Source organism: Camelus bactrianus, chromosome 4 (genome assembly GCF_048773025.1).
Source record: "Camelus bactrianus isolate YW-2024 breed Bactrian camel chromosome 4, ASM4877302v1, whole genome shotgun sequence".
Lineage (NCBI taxonomy): Eukaryota > Metazoa > Chordata > Mammalia > Artiodactyla > Camelidae > Camelus > Camelus bactrianus.
In genome coordinates this window covers 56,354,268-56,375,251 of record NC_133542.1, presented here as the reverse complement: position 1 = coordinate 56,375,251, position 20,984 = coordinate 56,354,268, and the positions used below count along the sequence as shown (strand labels likewise).

Genomic DNA, 20,984 nt, shown 5'->3' with positions numbered 1-20,984 from the left:
GCCTAGCATGCACAAGGTCCTGGGTTCAATCCCCAGTACCTTCATCAATGAATAAATGAGTAAGTAAGTAAACCTAGTTACCCACCCCCCCAAAAATAATAATAATAATGATGATGATGATGATGATGATAATAAAAAGAAATTTGGTGATAATTAAGAATGAGAGTGGATGTCAACATGTGTGTGAGTGACCCAGGTTCACAGAAATATTTAAATCTGAAAAGATCCTAAAGAAAGAATTTATTCTGATCTTTTTACTTATGATTCTCAGACCATGTCTCTCAAAGTGCGTGAGAACTACCAGGGTGTTTGTTTAAAGTGAGTATTTAGGACTTGACCTAAGACCTTTGTAAATCAGAATCTCTGCGTGCGCACGTGTGCGTGTATGAATAAGGCCTGGGAATGTGTATTTTAAGTGCTCTCCCAGGATGGATTTCTGAGGCGTGTTTACAGATCTGAGAATTGCTGTTACAAGATCTAAAACTTCACATGGTTTCATAACCTCTGCCCACACATGGCATGTCCTTGAACTCTATTTAAAATGCCAAACGATTTGCTCCTTTCAAATTTTTCTCCAGTGCAAGGAAGTGGCTGTGCACTTGTGTTTCAAGGATTCTTTTGTCGGAATGTATTTTTAAACGCCACAAAAGGGAGTGGGGGGACCAAGTCCTTTCTGAGAGAGAATCGACTTACAGGTCCTGCAGATGATGGAAAGTGTCCTAACTGCAAAGGCTTGCAGAGACATCGCACGTGTGCTGAGGTCTGCCCTGTCTCCCAGGGAGGCAGGAGGACTGTGGAGGTGGTTGCCCAGGCAGGCTTTTCCATCTTAGGAAGAAACTCCTGTGGGGTTTGGCCCAGCCCTGGCTCCCTTCTGCTCTTTGAGGACAAGAGTAAGAAGGGAGGGGAGTTTGGAGAAGAGGCTGCCCCTGGGGGCACTTAAAGCAGGTGGCATGTGGCTCCTTCCATGTGCTAGATCATAAACCAAGGGTGCTGGAACGAGGCAGTGATAGATCACACGAAGACAGCGTGACCTCCTGGACTGCAGCTAGGTGTCAGGCTGATTGAAAGCCTTAGTGAAAGCAGCCATGTTTTCCTTAGCATGGCAAGGAAAGCCAAGGTTTAGTTAAGTGGTCATTGATAACCGCCTTTTAAAAGAGTTAAATGTCTACCTAATGTTTTATGAAAGGTTATTTTATGTGGGCATTGGTATTCTCTTAGTCAGATGTTGCAGGTATTCAACCTGCTTGGTTTGTGCAGTCAAAAGGCCGGTACTTAAATTGCAGGTTTTGTCCTTCGGTGGAAATATAATACAGCCTAGACTTGGCAACAGTGTGTTTATTTCCAAATGGAAGGCTAACTTTAAATTTAGTGTGTGTCTTTACCAAACAGAGTTCTAGATAAGCTGAAATTTACATTGGAGCGCTTGGAAATAACAGTTCACTTCTGAGTACGTCTAATGCACTGGCGCTCTGATATTGGAAGCATGCAGTGATATATTTGCTTTCCAGTGGGCGCACGGAATATCAAGCTACACATGGCACCAGGTTACGAAGAACCAGCACCTTTGAGAGGAAGCCTAGTAAACGCTACCCATCCCGGAGACATTCGACATTCAAAGGTGGTGTGCTTTTCATTCCGTGTTGGAATTTCACATTATGGTTTAGTTGGTTAAGCCCCAGGGAGCGTGGTGCAGCAGTTTTTGAAGGAACTTTTTACCGTCCTCTGTCATTCTGAAGCTTTCAGCAAAACTCCAGCGGGATTGTCTCGGTGGAGTTGGGCCACCCTCACCATCCACTGTCTTTAGTCTTTCCCTCCGGGTATGTTCATTTCCTTCTCCCCCTTTTCCGTATTTCTTTTCTTGCGCCTCCTCACTTCTGTTGGACCTGGGGCCTCAGGGATGTCTATAGGTAAACATGTTTCCTGCCTGTGGAAGGACAGTCCCTTCTCTCTGCCATCTTCCAATTTTAAGTGGGGACATCAGTCTCGTGCTAACTAGAATCGGACCACGTAAGAGCAGAACCAGAACTGTCAAGTTCTGGGCTCGGGTCCCATGGCCAGTCCAGACACACTCTGCCCATGAATTTAGCTGGACCCCAGGATGCTTGCCTCTGCCCCCCTTTCCAGAACTCCCTGAGCTTTGTCTGTGACTTTGCACCTGTATGAGGCCTGGTACCCAGTACAGCTTCAGTCAGTAGGTGAGCAAGTCGGGCTCATTTCTGTTTACACCGGCCCCCAGATCCCATCTCCTAGCTCCCTGTGCCCACATTTGATTGCTTCTCCACTCGGGACTTCTTGTTCAGCTCTGAGGTGCTTGCTCTTTTGTAACAGGGCCTGTGTACTCTCGCCCCCCACCCCCACCCCCACCCCTCCTGGGCATCACTACTCCTAGTGGCCATTCCGTATGTTTTTCTTGAATAACTAAGGATGCGATGGGCCTCTGTGGGGCCTGGCACCTATGCTTTCCTATTCTGGAATCTCTAATCTTGTGTTCCCCACTGTTTCCTTCCTTTTTAAACCAACGATGCAATAGCGTGGTAGCCAGAAACTCTCTAAAGCCATTCTTGGCTGCTTGCATGGGGGCAGAAATACCCAGAGCCTGGAGAATGTGGCCTCCCCTTCAAGAGAGACCAGAGGTCGAGATGGTGGGGTGTGTGCCCAGGGAGGGTGACAGGTCAGTGAAGGGTGATTGATTGCAGGAACTGGGAGCAGCGAGTGATGGGGCGGTGGGAGGAGGGGATGCGAACTCTCTGTGTCCCAAGGGCTGTGTTCACCTCCCTGCAGAGCATTATGCTTGTGCATGTAGCCGTTGGGTCAAAGCTTCCTAGAAACACCCCAGTATAAGGAAGAACTTTCTGATGGGGCTGTCCAAAGACAGCGCTCTTTCAAGACAGCAGTGAGCACCCAGGCCCTGGAGGTTGTGTGAGTGCAAAGGGCAAGGTTCCTCGGTGCGGCGGCTGCATGGGCAACGGGGCTTGACCCCCAAGGTAGCCTCAGTTCTCTTCCAGACTCCACTTCTCCAGCCTCCTTCTTGGTCTCCATCCTCTTCTCCTCCTTTATTTTACTGACATTTTCTACAACCAGAGTTCTGGCATCTTTGTGAAACTATTCATGATTTTCCATGCTCCAGTTTTTAAAAAACAAAATGGAATCTAGATAAATAAGTTCCACCTCTGTCCATGGTCCCTCCCGCAGACTCATCCCCCGGCTCCAGTCAGAAGCCTGTGCCCCGCACTCCCCAGCACAGATTCACGCTTGTATTTCAGCCTTTATCATCACCTTATGCTGTTTTCGATGTTACGCGCCCCTCTGTCTCTGTGTGAAGACTGTGAGCTCCTTGAGAGCAAGGACTGTCCTGTCTCTGCATCCTCCAGCTCCTGGCCCTGGGATCAGGCTCCGTGAGCCTTTTCTGAGTGAATTGGAGGCGGGTGAGGGGCACAGAGGAGAGGCTCTTCCTCTGGAAAGGAGAAGTAGCAAGGTGAAGATTTCTGCCCACTGGGGTCAGGGCTGCTCTGAGATCCCAGAGATCTCTTCCCTGGTCATTGGTAAAAAGTGGTAGAAATGGTAGAAAGTGGTAAAGCTCTCTAAGGAGTCACACTTTTCTGTTTTTCCTTTAAAGCAAGCAACCCAGTGATAGCAGCTCAGTTCTGGTAAGTGCCCCCAGACTCTGGGGATGGCTCGAATTAATTGTATTTATTTGCAATGTTGAGTTTTTCCTGAATACAGTGCAATCACAGAGTGAAGACCTGACGGTCTGTCCCTCCCCCACCTTCTCTGCTGCCTGGCTATGCCGTCCGCCTGGCTTTTAATAAGTACACAATAGAATGTTCCAAGACGGTTTGTTTTTTTTGGAAAACAGAACTTCTTTGTTTGAGTGGCTTTGCGCTTTGTTTATTGGAGCAGTGGGTGATGAAGGTCATAGGAATGTGTATGGCAGGGGACAGTGGCATTGCAGTGATGGTAAAGAAAGGCCGTGCTCTTGAGCAAAAGCTCCCAGGAAACAAAAGCTGGATTTGCTCAGTGACGTGCGGGATTTATGTCATACAATGTAGAAGGCCTTTCTCAAACATCTAGTCAAATTGCTGCAGGAACAGAACTCATTGCAAGACTAGAACTCTAGCACAGGTGTTGGCAAACATTTCCTGCAAAATGCCAGGCAGTAAATACTTTAGACGTCACCCGCCCTGCTGTCCCTTTCAGGACTGCTCTGCCCTGTGTCCGGAGCACCAGAGCAGCATGGACAGTATGTAAACACATGGACACACCTGTGTTCCAATTAAACTTTACTCACACACGGGTGGGCAAGGTTTGGCCCATGGGCCTCGGTTTGCCACCCCCTTCCCCAGCACAGGTGGCTTAGATCTTTCCTGTACTTTGAACTCACCTGCTGAGCTGTGAGGCAGGGGGCGGAGGCCCTCAGCCAGGCCACACCCCAGGGTGATGCAGTCAGTCTCTGGGGTGGGACCCAGGCGTCTGTGGGTTTAAAGCTCCCAGGCGAGCCCAGTGTGCGGCCCAGTTGAGAATGCCGTCCCGCCTGGCGTGCACCTGTCCTCCTCTCTCTGAAACAATTGTTTCCTTGTGTGAATTGTGACTTTGTGCACAGCTGTCATGCTGGAGAATCACAGACTACATTTGTTTCGGCCCTTGTGTCCAGGCTTCAGCCACTGGTAGCCCCGTTTAGTTAGCCTCTGGTCATCGCAGGCCCGGGTCTCAGGCTGCCAGGGAGAGTGGTCTCTGTGATCAGCACAGCTCTGTGGGCCAAGGCCCTGGAGGGCGGGCGGAGCACGGCACGTGGAGGAGTGGGTCAGTGATGGGAGCACTGACCCCGGAATCGGGAGGCCTCCTGCCCAGCCCCACCGTGGCGCCAACCCAGCTCTGGGGCCTCCTTTTTCTCATCTGAGAACAAAGTGGGTGGGCTAGATCAGTGTTCTTTTCAAACTTTTTTAGCCTCTGATTCCACCCCTCTCCCCAAAGAAACCGGACATGGAAGCCCAACACAGAGAACAGAAGTGGGGCTGCTGGATGACGTGGAGCAGGGAGGGGAGGGTGGGGCTGGCACCTGCTCAATGCCCCCACCCCCCCAGGTAGTCCCAGGACTCCTCCAAAGACCCCCAAGGTCCTGGAGAACATAGCGGGCCCCTTGCATCACACAGCGGGAAACTCATGTGTCTGGTTCCACACACTACCTGCTGTGCCATTCGGCTGGGGGTCTGGGTTCAGTTCTCAGCATCTCATAAAGGTCCCAAGGGTCCTGTTGAACTGCTGTGCATCACACCTGGCCCCCCGAGGATGGGAGGAGGTTGCAAGGTTCCTCCATGGGTTAAGTTTAGGCCCACAAGGGTCCCTGTTTCCAGGATCCCTGTGGCGGGTGGTATGCTAAAAGTATCTTCAGCTCTCTCTGCCCTGTCAGCATGTCTTGCTTTTAATTCTCAGGGGCTTGTGAGTTACAGTATTTCTTTCCTTTGCTCTCTAAGGAAGCAATTGTTTTTCCCTAATAAAATTACATTTTCCTCTTAGCACCTAGTGGAGATTATATATATTGGGAACCAAAACAAACTAAAAGAAACAACAACAAAAAAAACAAACTCCACCAAAAAAAAAAAAAAAACACCACCCAACCCCAGTATATATACCCTTTAGGAACAAATGAGCTAATAATCACTGTTCGCAGCTGTTCAATTGCTCTTCACAGCCTGTGGGATCCTGGGGTGGGTAGGATTGCTGTGGGAGCCAGGGATGAAACTGTGTTCTGGGCTGAAGAGATGATGCCAGAAAAGCACCTTGCTGAAAACTTAGCCCTCCTGCTGAAATTCTGCGGCCGGGGGTGAATGTGGCCCAGAGCTGGCCCTCTCTGAAAACTGGAACACAGAGCTCCTTAGGCCCCAAGCAGGATTGAAAACCATGGCATGTTAACCTCTCATTGTTGGGGAAGTGGTAAACCTTGATTTTGAACACGCCGCCCCAGCAGCATAGCCCAATGATCGTGCCAGGTTGGTTTGTGGTTTTTCTGGCAGATGCCAAGCTTGTACATTGTGTTTTGCACCAACCTTCTCCATTCGTACTTTTCACAAAAGCAGTTATATGTCAGGTTCCATCCTCAGGCCCTCAGAGAGCCAGCTTGGCTTAGCAGTAAGAATACAGGCCTTGGGGTTGTGCAGGTGTTGGGTCCGGCCTCGTTGCTGCCGTGGACTAGCCAGCAAGTGTCCTAAATTCTCTGTTAGGCAGTCATTCCTTTATCTATGTAATGAGGTGGTGATGTTTATTGACCTCATAGCCTTGTTGCATGGATGAAATAATAATGCATGTGAAGCTCCCAGAACAGAACCTCATATGGAGTGAGCATTCCAGGGTGGTGGCCAGATGATGGCAGTGTTGTTGAGAGCAGTGGGACCCATAGTGGCGGGTGCTTGGAAGGGGCTGGTGGCTCTCCCTTTAGCTGGAGAGAGCTCTGGGCATCCCTGGAGCTGCCTGGTATTGTGGGCCACCCAGCGATGCCAGAGCAGACCTGGAATGGGGACAAAAGTTACTTGGTTTACCCAACTGAAATGACCTCTTTTTCACCACCAAAACCTCACATCACAAATAGGATTCTGAAATATTACCTGCGTGTTTCTGTTTGTGAGCTCTAATGTGACGAATGAGAGCTGCTGTTTCTTATATGTTCATTTAAGCTGCCAGTAACCAAGAAGGGTATTCATAAAAGTTGCTAACAGAGTAGCTAGCTCCTAGGATTAGTTTACGACTGTTAAATAAATCAGTAATAACACCACTTTACCACCTGTTACATTAAAATCTTTCTTTTCTCTTTTTAGCTCTAAAACAAATCCTGAAGTCCATAATTACCAGGTGAGCTATTGCTTTGAAAGGTTTTCATGTCATGCTTCTAAAAGTGTCTACATTTTCCACCCTGAGCCGTCATTATGCTTATAATCAGAGTTTGAAGAAATAACAACAGTACATGGTTTTTTTGAGAAAACCATGAGAGCCTTCTCCCCTGACCCCTGCTTCCTCCTAGTCATCGGCACTGCCTGGTTTTCTTAACCTTGTCCCCTGGCAGACAGCGGGGACATATATTCTAAGTTGCTGGTGGTCAGATACAGCCTCTCGGGAGCACTCAAGTGAGGCCGTTTTTGGTTTTGTTTTTTGGTTTTTTTTTTGGCCAGGTGTGTTCAAGGCCCAGGGAACATGAGTCTCTGGAGATGTGCCTCCAGGAAAGGTTGTCTTGGTCATGTGTTTGGGAAATGCTTCATTCCCTTCTTGGATCTTATGGTGCCCACTGGCGTGTCAAATACCGAGAAATCCTTCAAGGAAGACATTTTTTGTTTGTTTGTTTAAATCCAGCATTTCCCCAAATCATTTGACTATTGGACAACCTCCCTACCACAAAAAAAAAAAAAGCTAGCCTCCCCCCCACTTTCTTTTGGTGGTGTATCCATCAACTTTAGTGGAGCAGTGGTTTCTAGAACCTACTTTGTCAAGCATCGTGCTGGGCCTGTTGCCCGCGGAAGGAACAGAGAGGTTTCCGTGGCTGGTGTCCTGCCTTTCACAGGATGGCCGGTCAGCCCCCTGCCTCGCCCCCCGACAGAAACAGACACAGACACACACGCACACACTCATACATGCACACACACACACGCAGCCCGTGGGTAGCTCTCGCTGGCCTTCCACAGCCTTCTACTCCCTGGCTCTGACTTAACCTTCCTATGCTTATTGTCCCCACGCCTCATCGCACATCATATGTTCATTTCTTAGAGAATCACATCACTGTGTCCTCGTGATGTTTTCCCACTGCTCCTTTGCCCGTGCTTGTGTGCCTGGATGCCGTCCCCTCCACAGAGCCTTCTCTGACCCTCTTGATTGGAAATCACTGGCACCAGTGGTTCTCAAACCAGCTGCACAGTAAAACCATCAGGCAGGTTTTAAGAAAATAGCCAGTACTTGGACCTCAGCCTGGACTGACTGAATCAGAAACTCACGGGTGGATGGGATCTGGGTATCGGAGGGCTTCAGTGCCTCTAAGGTGGTTCTGATGAGCAGCCTGGCGGGGGCCCTGGATTGATGATGTGTCCTTGGCTTCCTGGGTTGTCATGTTCTTAGAGGTGGAATTTGTGTCTGAGGACCCCCTAACTTGGGGCCAGCTTTTTTGTGCTGGGCAGGTGTGACTGTCCAGGGGACACTCCTCTCCCAGGTTTCTGTGCCCTGTCATCAGTCCGGTTCTGAATGTCGCAAGTAATGACACTACTCCATGACGAGTTCACTTTGGAGCCTTATTCTTATGTCTCTTCCTGGATCTTCTGATACTGGAGATATGAATTCCTTAGATGGGGAGGGACCCCAATGTATGTTCTCTTTATGAGGACTCCAAATTATGTTTCAGGAGGATTTTGTGATACCGTCTTCCGTATGTGAACTCTTACTCCCAGTGTGCAGAACCTGGACGTGACTTCCGAGTTGTAGGGCATAATGTGTAAAAGATGCTTTGCACCTGGTAAGGGAAAGGCTTGGTTTCCCAGTCTCCTCGCCTTCTTTGGGTTCTTGAGTTGTGTTAGTCACAGATGTTTTTTCTTTTTCTTCTTTTTTTTTTGTCTTTGAGGAATTTTAAGTGTAAGTGGCTGGAATGTTGTTGATGGGTGATTAGTGCTTAAAGGGGAGAAAAAAATAAAAACAAAAAACATTCCCAGCTCAGTGCTGCCCCTTCCCCTGACGTCACCCTTCCAGCCCGGCAGGTGCGCTCTCGTGCTCTGCAGCCTCTGCTCAGGGTGAACCCTGATGCCTCTGTTCATTGAAGTCAAATCCGCGAAAGCTGTCACCTGGGTGTTGTCCTTCTCTTAACATCCTTGGCAACCCCTGGTCCTCTGCTCTTTGCCAGTCTTAGAGGAGCCGTGTTGCTCTGTCAAGGTTTGGGAGTAAATTGACTGGGAAGGGAACATCCTGAGAATTGGCCTGATAAGCATCTGAGTGCTTAGAAAGGTTTCAGGGAAGACAGTATTGTAGCACTGATGTCACTCTGAGCTCAGCAAGCTTGGCCAGCTGCAGAGGATGGGTGGCTGTGTTTTCTGTGAGAGCGCTACTGGCCTTTGGGAGGGGACACTTCTTCATAATTTGGGGCTGTCCCTACAGTTACAGGAGGTTTAGCTTCCCTCTTCTCTGCCCCAGAGTTACAAGTAACCCTTCAGGCGTTGTGACAAGCAGAATTGTACATACCTATTTCCAGTTGTCCCCGGGGGGCGTGACTACCCTGGTTAAGAACCCTGGGGGTTAACATTGAAAAATACTCCTTGACAGCTTGAGAAAGTGAATAAATTACCAAAGGAGACCAAGGAAAGTTCTGGAATGTGCAGGTCTTTATGAATAAGGTGCTCACCTCTCTCCAGTGCATCTGATCTGGTTGTGTTTGATGACAAGGACTGTAGAATAGAAGGCCCATTTCTATGCTAGGTTATTCTCTTTTGTTGAAGACCCAGTTGGTGGACCCTCATTTGGGGCGTGGCCGTGTGACCAAAACACCTAAAACAGTTCAGCTTTGGGCGAGTCATCTGTCAACTCTCTGGGTTTCTGTATCCCCTGAGAGAGAAATGCGAAGAGCCTATTTCTGGGAGAGTCCAGAGATGTTTGCTGCAGGTGCCCCTTTCCTGCAGGGTGTCCTCTGGGGGCCGCGGACTTGCTGGCGGGCGTCCTTGAAGGAGAGGGGCCACTGGAGTGCAGAAAAGGCAAGGAGGGAAGCTCAGGTCCACGGAAACCGGACAGAGTTGCTGAGAATTTTTCATAATAGAGAATGAGCTTCTGCTTATTAATCAAAACAGAGGGAGGGAGAAGAAATAATTTAAAGAATAATGGTGGCAAGACTGTAGTAACTTAAATGCCAGGAGAGCCTAATTTGCCCCTTAGAGAAAGTTCAGCCTTGAGAAGGCCCAGGGCTTCTGGCAGTTTTAGGGCTGCTGCCCTCTGCAGGCCAGAAGTGGATCGGCAGCCTGCTCCCCGCCCACGTCCTACTTGGTTTCACCCTTGGTCGTTTTGTGTTACCGGTCCAGATCCATTTTCTCACCTTAAAATTGACGAATTACATCCTTCCTTATGTTTTATCAGGATAGTAGTGCTCTGGGTGGTTTGAGGTTTTATTTGTTTGTTTTGGGGGGGACGTGTTTTGCTTTGGATCACATTTTAGAAAATGATTTTATGGCTTAAACATTGGAGAAGGAAAGATCTCTCCCACCATCCTGCAGCCTTGACATTCCCCTGTTCAGTTCTCGTCTGTTTGCCGATATAACTATTTACGCACAGATGTCATCATTTTCAGCGATGACAAAAATTGTTTCTGAAGAATAAATTAACCTCCCTTCTCCCCATCTCTCTGGCACCTTCCGTCGGTTCCCTTGGGAGAGGTGAATACTGGTCTGGCCGGGCGCTCTGGGGACCCTTTCAAGGCACATGCTTTCCCCCTTCTTCCGAGGGCAGCCCCCCAGCCTTTGTCACGGGGGCAATGTGATATCCTGGGAAGTGTTGGCTTCCCCAGGTTGGTGTTCAGTGACAGCCTCTCCGTCCACAGCCGGTGAAGACAATTGAAATCCAAAGGTCATCGAATAATCGAGTTTGGTATTTTATTTCTAGCCTCAGTATCATCCCAATCTCCACCCTGGCCAGCCCCGGTGGCATCCTCACTCTCCAAACATAAGGTAAGTGCTTGGGCTCGTGGAGCTGTCCTTTCTCAAGCTCTCCTTTTCTGCTTAGTTCTGAATTGAAATTCGGCGTCAGAAACAACTGTTTAATGAATTGCCTTGTCCTGGCAGAGATTAATAATTTGCAAAGCCAGAGAAGCCAGCTATAACTTACTGAAGTTATGCTTTATGGAATGAAAATGAACTGGGTGATGAGGATGTTTGGTTTTTTGGTCATTCTGACTGACCTCAGATATTTTGGGTTTGGTTTTTATGTTTGAAATGTTACTTAAAATTTCTAAGTAACATTTTCCTATCCTGAGAATTCATTTACTAAAAATGTGACCAAAGCTTGGGAATTTTTGTTGTGGGTTTTTTAGAAAAGACTTTTTTTTTTTTTTTTTTTTTCAGAGATGGGGTGGGAGGTTGCTTTCTATGTCGACGGAGCTTTTTCTAAACCCAGGGGGTCAGTAAACTTTTTTTCTGTAAAGGGCCAGATAGTATTTTCAGCTTTGTGGTGTCTGTCACAGCTGCTCACCTCTGCCACTGTAGCAGCCACAGACAATACAGAAATCATGGGTGTGGTTGTGTTCCCGTGAAACTCATTTACAAAAAACAGGCCGTGAGTGGGACTTAGGCTGAAGGCTGTGCTTAACCACCTCTGCCCTAACTTACTGCAGTCCTTCTAAGTAAACTGGCACCTGCCTCGGTGCTTTTATGGTTAGACTTGAGAGTTTTTTTCATGCCAGCTTTGTAAAGGCAAGCGTTCCTTTTAAGATTTGAATTTCAGATCAGTCTTAATTGGTGTTTATGTGTGAGGCTCTTTCAGGAACATACTTGGTGAATTCAGTTTGCATAAAGTTATTTCTTGTTGAGATTGCTAGTCTGACTCCCTGAGAAGGTGCAGTGAATGGAGTGATGGAAATAAACCCATTTAGAGCAAGGCAGGCGAGAGCAGTTCGTTCCTGATAGTTCGTACGAGGTTTGCTGGGGCCCCCATGGGACAACAGTGCAGCTGATCCTAGGCATTTGACATTCGTGTAACTTTTTTGCAGCAAGTTAGACTAGTGAAGTTAATACTTCTAAATGTTTCCTTTCCGTATTTCAAAGGCCCTTTCTTTTCCAGTCATGAGACCCAGAAGAGTTTCACATAAAGGCTTTTTAAATCAACCTCATTTTTACAAAATGTAGCACTTATTTTTGCCTGTTTTACATCTGTTTCATTGCGAGGCAGACCTAGCCCGGCGCTTCCCCACGGGAATGCTCGGCAGGCTGGACCAGTGCTGCTCGTAGGTGGCCCCGCTGCCTGGCTGCGTCATTGGCACCTGGGAGCTTGTTAATGCAGTCCCAGCCCCACCCCAGACCTACTGGATCAGAATCTCTGGGGGTGGGGGCCCACCTAGCATATTGTGTTTTATCAGGCTCTCCAGATGAGAACTATTTAGTCCAACACTTTTGCAAAATGCTGCGTAAGGCATTCACAGCATTCACAGTATATGTTCACGCGGCAACAGCCCTGAGAAGTCCTGTAGAACGGGAACCTTTTTCACCATCAGCTAGCTTTCCCCAGGCTGACTTGATCATCAGACATCCTTTGAGGGATGATAGAAGAGCCACAGGCAGAGCTTTTCTCAGCTTGGAAGTTGACAGAGGACCTGCATCTGAATTTTAAAAATTCTTTAGGAAATCCATTCATTTCTGCTTGAAATCTGTCCCTGTTTACGTGGCTCATGGTTTTCTGCCCGTTCCCTCTGTGCTTGTGTCGCTTCACTCACCTCTCTGAGTTGTCTGAATTGTCTTCCATTCCCCCACTAACCATTCACTCTGCAAACGGAACAGGGCATCCTTTCAGGATGACAGGCCACATTGGAAAGCGCCGGCCAGTGGAGATGACAGCCATTTCGATTATGTCCACGACCAGAACCAGAAGAACTTAGGAGGAATGCAGAGTGTGATGTATCGAGACAAACTCATGACTGCACTTTGAGAGCCTGAAGCGTCTTACCTCCACTCACCATCGTAGTTCCATTACATTCCATGCAAAGTGTCTCGGCATCACATGGATGTGTCTGTAAGAGTGTCTTTAAGAAACAGTTCTGAAAGGTGTTTTCAGTGTCCGTGTACATATTTGAAAATAACCACAGTAGGTAGTCATAATTTACTGTTGACTGCATTCTCAATAAAATGAAGGTAGTTAAAGGCTCAGGAATCGTTTTGATATTCTGATTTTAAAATTGGAGTATAAGTCTGTTTTTATCGTATTACTGTGTACCTGATATTTCTTTGTTATTTAATGAATGAGACCAAATAAAACCAGGAAAACTTCAGAAGATAGCTCTGTAGACAGTACCCAATAATACAGTGGTGGGGATTGAGGTCACTGGGGTCCAGCCTCTGCCATCGTGTGATGTTGGACAAGCCGTTTCCCCTGTGTTGGCCTCATCTTCCCCGTCTGAAGAAAGCAGGTTGGACTAAATGATCACCAGGTCCTCTCTGGCTCCAAAACTGTGTGATTTGTTAGCATTTAATATTCTTAGGCTGAGGACATAACATTCAGACCTTCTCCAACAGAGGGTTGCCTCTTTCAGAAGCTAAATAAAGTGTATAACGTGTTAGATGTTATATAAGTACTGGGAGACTTTGAATTTCGTATCTTAAAGCAATTTAGCCGTTTGGAATTTTAGCAATTTTACTGATCAGAAATCGCATAGCGTCCGTTTTGAAAGAAGTTGCTGCTCGAGTACAAGAATAATTTTTTCCTGCCTTAATGATTGGTGCTGCTAATAACTTGCATGGTTTCAGAAGACGTAATTACGAATACAGGCTGTCGGAATTTAATTTGAGGGTTGGTTTTTATCCTAGACTTCATTCTTGTAACAAAAATAACATGCGATCCGAGACACATTTATGGCTCAAATTAAAGAATATACAGTTTTAATGAAGTTGTGCCAAAGCATTCTGTAGAATAGGGTAACATGGGTATTGCACAGTCTTTTTTTGTAGAGCCAGAAATCATTATGTTGTCTTTCAGGGCGGAACTCTTACCCAAAATATTTATTTCCCCCCCATTTCAAGCCCATGAGTAAGACCCTTTTTTTTCCCTCTTGATAGGTGGGCCTGAGATACCTTCCTTAGTATTTTCATGAAATCAATTCTTGTGCCATTTTTATATGTGCAATTTGGCCCTTTTAAGCCTTAAAAAAAAAAAAGAGTTGATGCCATCCCTTGAGATGGTTTCTTGCTGAAATCTGATCTTCGGTTACGACAAACATCCATCCAGGAGAGAGTCAGCTACACACCCTGCACAGTGGAGTCGATCACCTAGAAACGCTCCCGCAGATATCTGTTTACAGGTGTATTTTACTTTAGCAGATGTTTTGATCCTCAGTGTATGTGCTGCATACAAATAAATGTGTTCTGAATCTTTTAATCTTACTGAGACATTTTTACAAATGCATTTCCAAGGAATAAAGATTGTTCTTGCTTTTTTTTTTTTTTTGACTCCTTCCTCATTTTACGCTGCACGGAAGTATTATTTGTGGATGACGTAGGTGATGGGACAGAAGTCCCCTTTGGAAGTCTGAAGGTGAGCAGTCAGTCAGGGTGAGGTTGCTCTCAGGAAGAGTGGCTCTTTTTGTAGGCACAGTGGCCGAGGCGTTTCTTCATCTGGGGCAGCTCTGCTGAAGCTTCTAGCACCTTGTCACAGGTGGCAGTGGGATTTGCGCTGTAACAGTCCAATGATGAGAGTGGGTGTTTGTCCTCATACCCTCTAATAAATACCTTCCTGCTTAAAGTAACTTGAATGTATTCAGTTGTCTGCAGCAAAGAAGTCTACCCAGTACGCATACATACGTCCTCCTAATTGTTAAAGCAAGTGCACACTTTCTTCAACTTAGTGGACCTTTCTCTGCGGCATCTGACAGTGGTGATCACTCACTCACAGCTGCTTAAAACTAACCCCTTGCTTCCTGTGAGCTCTGATTCTCTAGCCCTTGGACTTTTCCTTCTGTCTTTGGAACAACCTCTGCTTCTGTCTCCCTCAAACGTGTCTTCCAGCGGCCCTTCCTCTGCCCACTGCTTTTCTCTCTCACCGCCGTCTCCCTGCTTTTCTCATCCCATCTTGATTTTATAAGCACTGCTCATGCTGAAGCCATGAGCTCTAACTCAGACGACTCCTGTGAGTTTTGAGACTGTCATTTCAACTTGTATATCCATGTACACCCCAAACTTCACATGTCAAAAAGAGAAATTCATTCTCTTCTGAAAAAGCAAAACCAAACCAAACCAAAGCAGACTGAGCCTGAATTCTCTTCTTTCTCCCCGTGGTAAGATATATACACCATCCACAACTCTTCTGCCTTCTGCCACCCACATCCAGGCAGCTCCCAGGTCTGTTCAGCCTGCCTCCGTAGCGTTAGTACTTCACCTTTCCTCTCCCCAGAGCCACACTGACCTTGTAGTGCTGTCTTCTCTCTGGCTGGGCGGTGCTCTTACTGGCCTCCCTGACTCCAGTCTCCTGACGACTCATGCTCCTCACAGTCACTGGAGTGATCTTTCTGATACACCATCTGACTGTGTCATCGCATGCTGCTGCCAGGGTTCTCCATCCCCCAGAGGATGAAGCCCAGGGCCTTCTCTGGAATTCCCCCGCCGTCTACTCCTGTGCTGTTGCTCTAGCTAGCATATTTCTCCCCACTATCTCTCACCCTCCTGTTTAAACTCCCACAACATCAAACTGCTTGTAGTTCCTGGCATTCACCACACCCTGCTGTTGCTCCCATCTGTGCCTTTGCAAATACCCTTCCTTCTGCCGGGATTGCTGTCCCTCTCATCCTCTTTGCCCAACTCCTGCTCTTCCCTTAACCCTCTGCTCGGTCATGGGCTGTCATCTTCCAGGGACTCTCTGACCACCCCCCAGCCATCTCTGCAAACTGGGTTAGTTTCTGTGCCCTGTTCCACCACTACCCTCCAGCACCCATGTATGTCAACGATGCACACACTACTTTGTGTTAACACTACTATGTGTTAACACTGCTGCCCTTGCTCATCGCATCTTGGAGCCTGTGTGCTCCAAGTCTGAGCCTTATGGCACACTCTCCTTTGTTCCCCGGTGCCTGATGAATAGCAGGTGCTCAATGAATGTTCAGCAAATGAATTGTTCTGCGTTCATTCTAAAGGAGACGACTAAGCAGGTAACAGGCAGGAAGACGTCACTTCTGAGGCGGTCTGAAGGCATCTAAACAACCGTATCCAGCCGGGGGCGTCATTTGAGCAGGACATTGACCGCCACACACGTTCTGGATTCAGCTGCTTCATACAAATATTGGTCACTGCGCCTTCGATGTTCTTGTTGGAGGCAGTGCTATAATGTTGAGCAGGGCGGAGGACAGGCCAGCCGTGTGATACTGGAAACCTTGGGTGCTTGACATCAATCCACAGTAACGTGCGGGCGCCCCTAGCCAGACGTGTGCTCTGAACTCTGCACACGTCGCTTCCCTGGAGCTTCCTGACCGCTCTATGCTGTGAGTGGTACTCTTTTTGCGCCTGAAGCAGCTCAGGCTTAGGGCCTAATCAAGCAGCTTGCACACGGTCCCTCAGAATTCTGACTCCGAAGTCAGTGTTCTCCACACCTGTGCTTTAAGGCCTCTCACTGCTAATTATTCCACCCTTTGGGACCCTGTGGATCCACATCTCCAGGAAACTGCTATTAGATGAGGCTGAAGAGTTCACTGAAATCCAGAGTTACCAGAAAGCCACCCGTCACCACCAGCTGCGAAGTGCCTGTCTGTCCCTTCTCCACACCAGTGGCCTGTACCCTGTTTACACCATCACCAGTGTGCTGATAACCCTGCTCCTCCCCTCCCCCACCCCGATCCCCCCCACCGGCCCTCCAACCCCAGCCTCTCCTCCAGCAGCCTGGTCGCCCTGTCCATGCAGGTGTTCATGCACCAACAGCCCCCTTTTAAAGGATCAGAGATTGAACCTTGTTTTCTTCTTAGCAAACCACTCATTTGAGTTGATGAACTTCTTCTTTCCCCAGAGCTCACAAACGAGTTGCTTCTTCTGGAATATTACCTGCAGGCAAAACCAAAGTCAGTACCCCATAAACTAACAGAATTAGCTTTTTGCATTTTTGAAACTCGATTGCTTTTTGGTCTGGTATCATCCATTGCTCCTCTGTGATCCCTCAGAATATCCAACCCTGAATCAACTGTCCTCAGATCGATGTAATTCACATGGACTGGAAGTCTTGAAATCATGTTAGGTAATTACGTTGGCCTTTAAAACCCACTTGCCTGTTTCATTTCCTGGTCTGCCACCTCCGCTGAAAATGGTTCTCCTTAAGGGCGAAGATGAAGGAATAAGGACAGTGCGGGAGTCTCTTTGTTTTTCTTGCCTCTTAATAGCCCACCATCCTTCCAGGTCAATGACTCCAGCCTCCTGGGTCCTTCTCTGAACAAAATTAATGATAGATCCTTTTTGTTGCCCTTGCTTTCCAGCTTTTAACTAGTCTTTTAAAGTTCTAAGCTCATCAAAGAGCTCTCTGAGCAGCCATATCGATCCCTTTGGATCGATATTTCCCAAACTTGGCTCTAAGTCCATTCCCCGACTGACTGACCGACTCTCCCCAAAGTACCAGGTAAATACCCTGAATAGGCCTGGGATGATTTGCTTCCATTTCGCTACGGGAGGCAACAGACAAATGCCTAGGTAAGGTCGAAGAGGGCAGAGTAGAGAAAAAGCAAACTGCAGCTGGAGAAAAGAAAATCCCTTTGCACGTGAAAGGTGGCACATTTTAAGAAGCCCCGGGAGTATCGAAAAGGCGAAACATGAAATTGACCTTCAGCTGAGACTCGGCCAAAGAAATCCTCAATAATCCTGTAAAAAGGCCCGTTTCCCCCCAAATTAGGGAGCCAAAGAATCGCTTGGACGGCTAGTTAAAAATACAGATTGCTAGTCTGTTTAAGTGGTGAGGGTGAGACCTAAGAACCTTCGTTTGACTAGTCACCACAGGAGAGTCAGAGGTGGGCGGGCGTAAAACCTCACACGCTTTTTGGAAAACCATGGCTTCCTCTCTAATTATATTTGCCCTTACTTTAGTGGCTCAGTTTTTACGAATTAGAGGCCAACATTTTTTTTTAAGGAGACATGATATTCAAAAGTCCATGGATGGATACAGCGTAACAAGCAGCTACGTCTGTCCACTCGGCACAGTTTGGCATTTCCTCGGGCTCACGGTGAAGCAGAAGAACGTGAGAATCTAATGGTTCTTTACATGGCTTCAATCTCTTCATAACCTCCCTCCCCCAGGTCTGTCAGACCAAGTCTTATGTCACTGTTGGGCCCTCCTGCAGAAGCAAGAGGCTAGTGAATCCCAGATACTGGAGGTGGAGAGGACGTGGCACGCCCAACCTAAGGACCCGTGCCAAGATGAGAGCCCCTGGTGGGTAACAGGTGGAAGTTGGCAGAAGCAAAATAGCAGGGTGTCACGAGCTGATGAGAGCGAAGACTGCAGAATCCAGGGTTGAAGTCATGAATTTGTTGGGGCCAGAGCCCCACAGTTCTCAGGCTAGGTGAAAAGTGGCCATGCTTTGGAATCTCACACAGTTTGAACCCCAGCTTTGCCCCTCACTAGCCATGTGGCCTTTGGCCAGTTTCTTAACTTCTCTGTGCCTCATTAGCCTCATCCCAGAATGAAATTTAACAATAGCTCGCCATTGTGAGAATTCAGCGGCATTGTGTGTATAGGGTGCTTTGCACAATGTTTGATGCTGGCTGGTAGCACTTTTTAGTGGTTTTGTGATTTAAGGCCTTAGCAGTCCGTGTGGTGAGAAACAGGACAAGGAAATTCAAAGTCTAGCTCAAGGGATGGTGTATCTCCTAGACTGATGTGTTGAGAAGTATGGTCTAAGTTTAGCAACAGAAAGGGGCGCTTCGTTCCAAAGGAGGGATCAGATAGAGGAGGGTTAACACAATACATGAAGACACAGCTCTGAAACTTGAACAAATGAAGAGTGGAAACATCATGGGGCTCTTTTGAGAGGGAATAAAAGGAAAGAGAAATGATATTTCTGTCTGAGAATACTAGGAAATAACTGTCCGAGCCAGTTGTGGACAGTGCTTTCTGATTTGCAAATGGCAGAATGGGCCTAGAGGAAGGAATTGGTGGGACCACAGAGAATCCATTCTGCTGGGACGTTCTGGACTCAGAAGTTTGGAGAATTGAAATAGAGCATCTGCTCAGTTCCCAACTTGTCCCAACTTGAAATTTCATCTTACACAAAGCAGAGGAGGCTTTTCATTATTTGGAGACTAAGTAGAAAGTTAGTAGTGAAGGGAACTGCTGTGCTTTTTAACTTTTTTAGGAGATAATACAGACAATGGTGAAAGCTCTAACAAAACTCTCTAAAGGTTACTTTGCCTTTCCGCCTTCTTACTCCCTCGTTCTCCCCAGAGGCAAACATTGTTAGCATTTCTTCTTGTCAATCTAGAGCTATTCTATGTATAAACACGCATGTATTTATTTAATCAGTCAATATTGATGGACATTTAGACTGCCTTGCATCTCTAAAATGATTCTGCTGCCGTCCGTGTACATTTTGTTTGTGCCCTTGCGCAAATCTATCTGTAGATTACTTTCCTTACCAGTAAAGATGCTGGGTCAAAAGGAACGTGCATATTTAACTTGGATATTGCCAAATGAAATTTCCCTCCAGAGATATTCTGTCTGATCACGCCTCTCCCCACGACACACACAACAGCGATTTGACAGGACCTCTGTGATCCCACAGGATGTAAGCTCCTAGCCTTAGCTAACTTTTTAAGACCTTGTTAGTCTGATGGGTAAAAATCAGAATTTCTGTTTCAATTGCATTTCTAGGTAAGGTTGCACGCCTTTTCATCGTTTTGAACACCATTTGTTACTTGTTTACTGTGAAACATCTGGAACCCCTAATCCTGAGTCATATTCTAATAAAGTTCAGACTCAGACTGATGAAGTAAAATCCATCATCTTAGCCTTCTTAATAGTTAAGAAAGGAAAGACTGGGAAGAGTCAATCTTTACCAGACATTTTGTGAAAGCCTCTTTCCGGAAGTTCAGATAACAGCGTGATACCATGCATGCCCCGGAGATGTGAAAAAGGAATAGGGGCAGGATATAAAAATAGCCAGGATGAGGGAACTGATTTCAGATATCCATGGTTCCTTCCCTGATTGCGAGTTTATTAAGAACTTTCCACTCAGACTTCTTAAATACCCACTCAAACATTGTGAATTTCCCTGGTGCATTTGTTCAGGGAAGGACGGATTTACATTCAGTTACAATTAAAATTCTAATACATGGCATCTAAAATCACAACCGCATCCCAAAACTCGCCAGGGGTTTTATTGGGCGAAAGGCTGCAGAATTTAAAATACCAGAATACCTGCCATAGTCTAGGCAATCCACTAAAAAGGGTTGGAATAATTAGAGGAACATCCCTGTAGGCTCGTGTTAAAAGCAACCTGCAAAAGCCTACCTAATCATCCCCTGCTGAATAGTGAATAGTTTCAACATCCACTTTCCACAGCCGAGACCTCCAAAACAAGAGGTGTCGCTGTGCTAACGACTCCACCGGCCACTTTCCACGGCTGAATAATGGACATTGTAACTGTATGAAAGGCGAATAAGCCCTTAAAATTAGGTCCAGTGTATGGCTCCAGGCTAACTAAGGATGTTTATAATAATAGAAGCTTCTGAAGAACCAACAAGAATTAGGAAACAGAGGACCAGTTGAGATTTTTAAGCACGAATGAAAACCAAAGTAAATTAACCCCCCGAAGTATCTCCTCAGAAACTCATACCTGGTGTCATCTCCTGCTCACACTGGATCTTGCGTAATTAGAATGTCCAGGGGGAGGGGTAGATTAGGATAGATTAGGAGTTTGGGGTTAACAGATACACACTGCTACATATAGAATAGATTAAACAACAAGGGCCTGCTGTGCAGCACAGGGAACTGTATTAAATATCTTGTAATAACCTATAATGGAAAAGAATCTGAAATAAAATAGATAGATATGTATAACTGAATCACTTTGCTGTACACCTGAAACTAACACAGCATTGTAAATCAACATACTTCAAGGAAATAAATAATTTTTTAAAAAGAATGTGCAAAACCTTCCCTGAATAGAGTGTGCATTTTCTTCATCTAATCTGAACTGCTTCCTGGAATGAATAATAATGTCACTCATTTGGGTGAGTTGCATGGTTGTCTGCGGAATGGAGAAATAACACTCTCAGATCACTCCCAAGTCTGCCATAGCTCTTTTGAAGTGCAGAGCTGAT

General features: G+C 46.8%; 1 protein-coding gene across 6 annotated transcripts in view; it reads left to right on the top strand.

The window, feature by feature from the left end:
- The window catches only part of EPB41L4B (erythrocyte membrane protein band 4.1 like 4B), a 124,913-nt gene that overhangs the window by 56,872 nt on the left and 47,057 nt on the right, over window positions 1-20,984 (top strand). For 5 of the 6 annotated variants that reach the window (XR_012506496.1, XM_074361958.1, XM_074361960.1 and 2 more), the window contains 4 exons: window positions 1,509-1,618; window positions 3,617-3,647; window positions 6,810-6,843; window positions 10,606-10,670. Coding sequence is in view for 5 of the 6 variants with exons in the window: in XM_074361958.1 (XP_074218059.1) it covers window positions 1,509-1,618; window positions 3,617-3,647; window positions 6,810-6,843; window positions 10,606-10,670 (240 nt within the window). In the remaining variant the exon portion in view is untranslated. Of the gene's footprint in view, window positions 1-1,508; window positions 1,619-3,616; window positions 3,648-6,809; window positions 6,844-10,605; window positions 10,671-12,491; window positions 14,148-20,984 lie in introns of those variants that run through there. The other variant, XM_074361962.1, reaches the window with a different exon arrangement.